Source organism: Neoarthrinium moseri (assembly GCF_022829205.1).
Source record: "Neoarthrinium moseri strain CBS 164.80 chromosome Unknown scaffold29_Wmoseri_CBS_16480, whole genome shotgun sequence".
NCBI lineage: Eukaryota > Fungi > Ascomycota > Sordariomycetes > Amphisphaeriales > Apiosporaceae > Neoarthrinium > Neoarthrinium moseri.
In genome coordinates this window covers 223,736-231,966 of record NW_026055143.1, presented here as the reverse complement: position 1 = coordinate 231,966, position 8,231 = coordinate 223,736, and the positions used below count along the sequence as shown (strand labels likewise).

At 50.8% G+C, this 8,231-nt stretch overlaps 3 protein-coding genes across 3 annotated transcripts in view; 2 read left to right on the top strand and 1 right to left on the bottom strand.

The window, feature by feature from the left end:
* JN550_007523 (uncharacterized protein) overlaps positions 1–1,924 on the bottom strand; it is a gene marked incomplete at both ends in the record, with an annotated part of 2,967 nt that extends 1,043 nt beyond the window's left edge. Inside the window, one exon of the mRNA XM_049319383.1 lies at positions 25–1,924. Coding sequence (XP_049170499.1) covers positions 25–1,924 — 1,900 coding nt within the window. The remainder of the gene's footprint in view (positions 1–24) is intronic.
* A 2,044-nt stretch (positions 1,925–3,968) lies between these two features.
* Positions 3,969–5,342, top strand: JN550_007522 (uncharacterized protein; the record flags this gene model as incomplete). Its single annotated transcript, XM_049319382.1, has 3 exons — positions 3,969–4,245; positions 4,295–5,119; positions 5,179–5,342. The coding sequence occupies 3 exons, from the start codon at positions 3,969–3,971 to the stop codon at positions 5,340–5,342; spliced, it is 1,266 nt and encodes a 421-aa protein (XP_049170498.1).
* A 381-nt stretch (positions 5,343–5,723) lies between these two features.
* Positions 5,724–6,293, top strand: JN550_007521 (uncharacterized protein; the record flags this gene model as incomplete). The annotated part of the gene is made up of 1 exon (XM_049319381.1): positions 5,724–6,293. One exon carries the CDS (start codon positions 5,724–5,726, stop codon positions 6,291–6,293), a length of 570 nt encoding a protein of 189 aa, XP_049170497.1.
* Between the last annotated feature and the right edge of the window lie 1,938 nt (positions 6,294–8,231).

Below are 8,231 nucleotides of genomic sequence, written 5' to 3'. Positions count from 1 at the left end.
CGTACTTGGTCCAATAGTATACACCTTCCTGTCCAGTAGAGTCCCAGGCCATCTCGCTTCCGAATGGAATCTCCTCAGAGTTCCACTGCGCGGCACGGTATTTCATGGCTTTAGTCAAGGTATCTGCCTCTGACGTCAAGTTCTCTCTGATCAAATCTTGAAGCAATTCGCCAAAGACAGTCTCGCCCATGAGGCCAACACGGTTGTACCCGACATCGGACTGCATAGAACGAACGACGGTTCTGTAAGATTGGTTGAGATACCAGTCCCAAGTATGACTGCTGAGAAGATCTGGATATGCCCGCCCGACACGGTAGAATGCCCAATACGTCGCCGCCACGTGCACATAATCGTAGGCCCGGTCGACCGCGTAGGCAGATGCACGATTCCAGGATGTCCAACTTGTCCAGTCAAACGTTTTGTTGTACGCATAGCCAGGGACAACCGACGGGTCGTAGAAGAATATACTCTTCCGCACGCTGTAATCGGCTGTCTGGATTGTCTTCCAGAGGACCCCATCAATGAAAGACTCTAATTTTATGACCTCCTGTGCGTCAGGACGAATAGACTGCTTCATAGCTGCGGCAAGGAATGAGCCGGCACCGGCTTCATCGCTCAGACCAGCAACCCAGGCTCGCTCGTCCTGCGTGACGATCGTTTTCTCCTCATAATCGTACGTCATGACAGATGGCGCTCTACCAAAGGGGTCCGACTTGTCAGTAAACCACTGCTCGGTTGTCGAGAATGATCCCAGGTCACTGACTGCCTCTGTGGCAGGTTTAGTGATGTAGTAGTGCACGGTTTGAATCTTGCCATCCGTATATGCAATTGTCACTCTGACACGACCCCATGCTGTCTTTGATGGTGTCACGGTGTATATGTCGCTTTTAGATGATTCCAGCACCAGCGCATCCTCCGGGTCCACTATGATCGAAGACACAGTGGTATCAGCTTTGAGGAGAAGCTGCGCAGTCAAATCTTGGGGCACAATGTATCCCGGTACTCCTCTGGCGACCGGGGTACCAGTACCTTGAATCGTGCCATCGATGCCCCTGACCCCATCTACGGCCACCGAAAATCGCAGGCCAAACTGCATCGTCTCACCCGGCTGGACTATCTTCGAGGACGCAGCATTCCACGGCTTCCTGCCAGCCCACTCCTTTTCTGCCCAAGCTTTTGAGAGGACCTGCCATTCGTAGAACCCCTCAAAAGTTTGGCTCTCGTACGCCGTGTCATCATAATAATCCTCATCGAGATTCCGGTACGCTTCTAGAGGCGTGTCTCCCAATGCCGTGACAACAAGGGCAGCGCCTGTGCCCCGTGTTGGCGTCACGCGAATGTAGCCCGCGTGCATGCCGATATAGGGGTCCGATAGAGAGCAGAGTGCTTCCATCTCCGTTGCTGTCCGGTCTGTGAAAATGCTGTTGAACTCCGCAGGGAATCCAAGACTTCCTATTTCGATCGAGGAGCTGCCGGTGTTTTGTATGGAAAACTCCAGTGCTAGGTCACCATCCACATCAGTCCATTGCCGGGTGATGTTCAGAGGCCCTGAGGGGAGGGTTGGCGTCAAGTTGGCAGAAGTATTAGAGTAAGCCGTCACAGGCTGCCGGGCCAACGCCGAGTCGCCGTCGACCCAGGCGGAGCTTGTTCCGGCTTGTCGATAGCGGAACGTAATATCGCCCCAATGATACTGGCCGTTGCGTGCCCTTCGAGATAAGTAATCAAAAGGTAGGAAGTCGAAATCGCTCCCGGCTGGCTTAAGTGATGCGAGAACCTGGGATTTACCCACGAGCTTTGCATTTAGATTAGCTGTCTTGAGGTCGACATAGCCTTGGGCAATGCCAAGATCATCTTGACCTAGAACAGCGCCAAGATTGACGACCAAGATCACGACAGTGAGTCTCAGAAATCGTGGCAACCACATTCTCACAGACTAGAAATGATGACAATTAGCGACTATCTCCTTTGACATGGGGTTCAGATAGCCTTGCCGTTATATAGTGTGCTATCACAGGCAAATACCCACTACAACCATTGTGTAGTGGAATGTGAGATTATCTGAAGACAAAACTTGGTGGCCGACACGACATCATACGTTGGAGAGATATGTCATTAAATGGAACAATCACAGTGGCTATTGGTGGGGTATCTACAGATTGTTGAACTGCAATCTATCTATGGGGCAAGTCCTTACCCCTATGGAGGAATGCTAGAACGGTTAGTGCCTGGCAGCGTACGGCAGGTTTGATGCGACGTAACTACAGTTCGCATGTATGTGGAGACAGTCATGACCGCGACTACGGTGAATAACGGTCGGCCTAACGCCATGGTACTGAGATCGTGTTGGCTACTTTGCTGGCATGCAGCGCTGCTATTGGTGCGGTAATAGGCCCACAATGCCCGATGTTACTATAGCCGGCACCCGAGCTGTCCGGTCATGAACACACGCGCACATGCCCCGCACCATTTGTGCAAAGGACCTTTGATCTAAGGCATAGTAAGTGTTTCTTACCGCGTTATGTGAGTATGTCTATACACTGCATCATTTAAGCCATGGTCATTGCGAAGGTAAATTAATCGGGAGCACTCAAACAAAGTTTGGTATACTTCAGGTGCGACTTTCCCGTGTCTAATCAGCGATGCCCCAGATCTTAAACCCACTGAACGCGCAGCGTCACATTTCAATCTCCCTATAGACTTTTCCATGGCGCCCACTCAAACGTAACGGGTCCTGATTTACGTCGTCGTAAAATCAATCAAGTGTCCACATCCACGTGGTGCCATGCATGCTAAACGGGGGGCCTGGCATGGCTTCAAATTCCGCTAGACCAGATAGGCTTCAATATATACTCGATTTCATTCTCTCACTAGAAGACGTCATATCTCTACCGCTGCACACATAGAAATATGGCAGCCTACTGGAGGCTTATTTGTGTAGATCTGGACAATGACTACCATGAACAGATGAAGGTGAACGGTGAACGTCGGGTTCATCGATGTGAAGGAAGTCGAGTATTTTCACTTTCCCTGTGTGGACAGGCGCCGCTGTCATGGCTACACTCAAGCTTGAAATTGATCTTAATAGTTCCGCGGGTGCCGGCCGCTGTCAGAGAGCATATAAACCAAGGACCAGCATCGATGTCCTAATGCGATAACAAATTTGATTCTCAAATACAGGTGTGGTAAGTTCTTTGAGAATGAATTCACTTCATATTCTCCGTATCCTTCGTTGCAAGCAGTGTCCAAAGTGCTTTCCGCATAGTTGAACGCCTTTTCGAATCCCACGTCGTAGCTTCCGAGTGCTTTCAAGGGGCTGTGTCTCTTTTTTGAAAAACAAACTGAGCTATAAACAGTTGCCTCACTTCTTCGACACAGTTTTGCGCTTAACATATCGGTATACTTAGTTTCTGTCATGGCCAATTGTTCATTTCAAGTCAGCTCTGATCTCAACAAAATGGTGCCGCTGGATGAGCTTCATAGAACACTGTACCCGGAAAAGAACAGGTTCTTTCGTATTACCCAAACTTATCTCTGGTTGATCTTTAGCAGAAGAAATCATCTGAGTCATGTGCCGCGGTTGCATGAAGACCAGTGCATTGTACGACATTTGTCTCACTACTAGTGTCACCGCAATGAGCACGGGAATGACTACCAACCTCCCGAGGTGCAGAGAGCTGGTCAACATTGCCTTCGGTGGCACACGTCATTTAGCAGATCAGCAGGTATGATGATGAAATGAGCGGGAAGAATGCTTCCATTACCGGGAATGTGAGGCGGACATGGCAGAAGTCGAGGACTGCAATAATGCGGGCCTGGTGCGCTCCGTGCGGGACCCTGAGACATGGGAGGGGCTGGTCGATCTTGAACTTCGAATATAAATCTTTCATAAGTATCCTGGGCGCTGAACTTGTCCTCTGAGAAGTACTCGCGGTATTCCAGTGGACCTCGTAGAATCCAAACAGCCCAGCATGATTTTCTTCCGAGCTGTTCAACTCATTTCTCTCCCCTTGTGTATCAGAGCAGCCATTATACCTCCCCAAGGCTCTATATTGTCGCGTCAGTTTAACGGGTACGCGGAGGGTCAGGATGATCTCATTCACGACGCTATCGTCATTGGTGGAGGCCCTGCCGGGCTTAGTGCCTTAAGCGGCCTTGCACGTGTGCGCCGGAAGGCCATATTGATTGATTCTGGAGAATACAGAAACGGGCCCACACGACATATGCACGATGTCGTGGGCTTCGACGGTGAGAGTCCTGGTGATGAGAGTTTGTAAAGATATCTAACGGAAACCAGGTGTGGAACCCGCTTATTTTCGTTGGGCTGCACGACGGCTACTCTCGTACTATGAGACCATTCAAATGGTCAATGGTACTGTTACCAAGATAGAACCAGCGCAGAACAATACCTTTCTTGTGACTGGAAGCTACCCAACGGAGGTCTTCCCTTACGTTGAGGAAGTCACGTTGCGCGCAAGAAAAGTAGTACTCGCTACAGGGCTCCGCGATATCTTGCCAGAGACACCCGGTATTGCCCAAAATTGGGGCGAGGGTATTTACTGGTGTCCGTGGTGCGACGGACATGAGCACGAGGATCAGGCTCTTGGTCTCCTTGGCAGTCTAGATGATATCCCAGGACTCGTTCGCGAGATCCTAACTCTTAATACCGATATCGTCGCTTTCACGAACGGGACGAACAACCCTACGACACGTGCAGCAGCCGACAAGAGCTTTCCAGACTGGGAGAGATTCCTGTCGATTCACAATGTTACCATCGATGACCGAACTATCACTTCTGTGGAAAGGCTCAAAGATGGCAGCCCAGACTCTGACCCCAGTCTCCCTTCTCAACCCCAATACGACCTTTTCCGGGTCAATTTTGACCAAGGTGAGGCTGTCGAGAGGGCTGCTTTCTTTGCTTCTTTCCAGGAAGAGCAGCGGTCCACAATCGGGCAAGAGGTCGGGGTTAATCTATACGGGGGCCGCCTGGCAGCAAATCAGTCGAGCGGTCTTCAGACCAACATCCCCGGTATCTATGCGATTGGCGACGCCAACTCAGACAACGTTACCAACGTCCCGCATGCGATGTTTTCGGGCAAGCGAACAGCTGTGTACCTGCATGGTAAGTTGCGCCGTCTAACGACACGCACATGTCGGTGATTAATGCTGATCATATTCCAGTCAGTTTGGCCCGGGAAGACGCGTCAAAAGAGTTGTCAGTGGCAAGTGCTTCTGATGGTACCGTAGAGAGTGCAAGAGACATGCATTTCGATCCCAGAGCCGTCTGGGACATTATGGACAGGGGGCCTCGAGACATGTTCTACGCTGGAGAGTTTGACCAGTAATCATTTAGCCTGTGCTTCTGAATGTATTGACGAAATAGGGCCATGGTGGAGTCGGTATAGAAGTGAAGGTCGGTATTCGTAAGCTCGGAATGCAGCTTAGGATGGAGACTTGCGCTGCTAAGCAGACGACTACAATCCATAAGTAACGTACTACAGAATTCAAACTTGCGAATCACAATGGAAAATCAAGTCAGCTTATACTCGTACTGTTCTGGCTAGCTTCATAGGTACTATGTACACACTGGTTCGGCTAATCAACGGGTGAAATCAATACCTCGGCTGAAGCATTAGCTTTTAACTTCGTAGCCGCTCCTGACAATCTATCCCTGTAGCTACTCTGAACATCTGTGCCTGTTCATGCCAGCCTCATGAGACGGCGAAATGGCATCTACTCCGGACTCGACGCCGTCTGATTTGGCGCACTTCTTGAGGATTCCATGGTGTGCGAAATATCTCAATGAGCCGCTCGTTCATGTGTGGGCCCCGCCACCTAGCCGCATCCTAAAACCTACCGGAGAGGATACACTGTGGTCTACAACTCTCAATACACGTGAAACTTTCTCGGCTTTCATCGCATTTTACAACAAGCCTGAGCAACCAACTGCAAGAGTCGACCAAGTGAGAGCATTCCTTACTGCAGACCATGGTCTCCAAGGCTATCCTGGCGTCATCCACGGAGGTATCGTGGCCACCATCCTGGATGAGGTGACCGGCTTGCTACCAACACTGAACCGGGATCGCACTGCTTTCCCCAAGATCTCATACATGACTGCTTATCTAAACACGACATATCGCCAACCTGTGAGAACGCCTGCGACGATTCTAGTTTCTGCAACAATTACCAAGTCTGAAGGGCGCAAACTCTACATAAAGGGTACCATACAGGATGAGGCAGGAACTGTGTTAGCAGAGGCCGATGTACTTTTCGTTGCTTTGAAGCATAGATTGTAGAATGATGATGTGCTCGTGTGGAGGCGGTTTCAGACAATTTCGGCTTCAACAATTACCACCCAAGAATGAGGCGTTCAGGTCCCGATTAGAATATCTTCATTATAGAGCAAGAACAACAACGCGCAACGCAGTTGCGTGCTGACTTATCGCGACCGACCGCATTTCCCGCCGTACGTCACCGACTCCGTATGACTCGGACCCCACCGTGTCCCGTTTTCTGGCCGGCCGCCGTGGGCAGGCGTCGGGGCGGTCGGGGCGCGGGAGGGGGAGTCCGTTATCGAATGGCTTGGTGTTGCCGGTGCCGAGTTGGCACGCGGGCGCGTCGCTTTCGCGGCCCCGGGGCCGCTGCCGCCGTTCACCCTGTCTACACCAGGTTCAGGTCCGTCGAGCTCTTCGGCCAGTAGTCCGAACAAGTTAGCGCGATCCAGAGTAGTCAGGGTGTCTCAGAGACGAGCCTAGCGCGGCTCGTTTGCCGCGCCTAGGCATCCCAATTGGGGCCCGCCGGTGTCGGAGGGTGTGGGATGTCGTTAGAGGGTACAATGTAAGGATTGTCCGAGGAGTCGTTGACGCGAAGAACGCCGGGAAGTCGGCCTGGAACGGCTTAGACGTGGCGCTCGCAGGATATTTTGTGTTCGAACATGGGGAAAGGCGCCGTGTTTGGAAGAACGAGTCGTCTCGTCACGTGGCTGTCACTTTCTGATGTAGGACAGAGTTTGAAACCCCTCACCCAAACCTTGATCATTCCTTCTCATCAACGACACGTGACGAGACGACTCGTTCTTCCAAACACGGCGCCTTTCCCCGACACGAACTGCAGTACCGGCAAGGGCTCTAACCTCTTCAAAGCTTCAACCTTATATTTGCCATGGATCCCGTCCCTGAGACAACCATTGGGCCGGCCAACTGCCTCGCAACGCTCCCCGTCGAGCTCATCCGGGCAGTCCTGCGCGAGATGCTTCCCTACCACTCCATCACGGCTTACGAATCCACTTCAAATCAGCCTCAGGTGGCTCTGTCTTATGTTCTGTCTCGGTCCGACTTGGCCAGCGTTTGCCAAGTCTCGCAAAGGATGCATAGCCTCGCCATTCCCTTCCTCTATCATACCATCCTCCTGAAGAGCCAGCGAGAGCTGCTTTATTTTTTCCGTACCATGGCAGAGGTCCCATTATACCGAGAACTTGCTCGGGTCTTCATCTGGACTGCCATGCTCTCAAAACATGATTTCGTTTTTACGGAAATGGTCGACTTGTCCACTATAACGCTGAGATCCGAGGCCAAAGACGTCGATACATCCATTTTTTGGCATCCGAAAGGCCAAACCGAGGCCCTTGTCGGTATTTTAGGTTCCATATTGGCTCTTGGTGGCCCTAAAGAATGCCCAGTGTCCCAAATTTTAGCCGCTGCTCTCGCAATGGTACCAGAAATCAGGGTACTATTTCTCAGCATACATACAGGCTGTTCTATAGGACCTTTACCACACCCATCCGTTGCAATAGAGATAACTCCAGAACATGACGCCATTTCACGCCTCTTTCGGACCTGGAAGTGTAAGTTCTTCTCATATGACAGGATTAGTGATTTCGTCAAAAGGTATAATCGTTTTAGCACAGGTTTAACCTTCGATCAGACATGAACAAAAACCCTCTACACCAAGTGGAAAAGTTAATTCTAGAAGGCTTTCACGACTCCCACCCGATTATATCATCGGTCGCCATCGATTTAGTATTACATATCTTGCAAGATTCACCAAGGTTGCGTTATGTGATGCTCAAAAGCAATACCGTTTTTAGCGGATTAGTCAAACTACGCACTAGTCATGGACCGTTGCCACCCACTATTTTAAAACACACTCGAACGCTACATCACATTGGTGGCGACCACCCGCAGTCCGGCATGGAGCACCTGGCTATAGCTTTTCCAAACCTTGTTACACTTCAT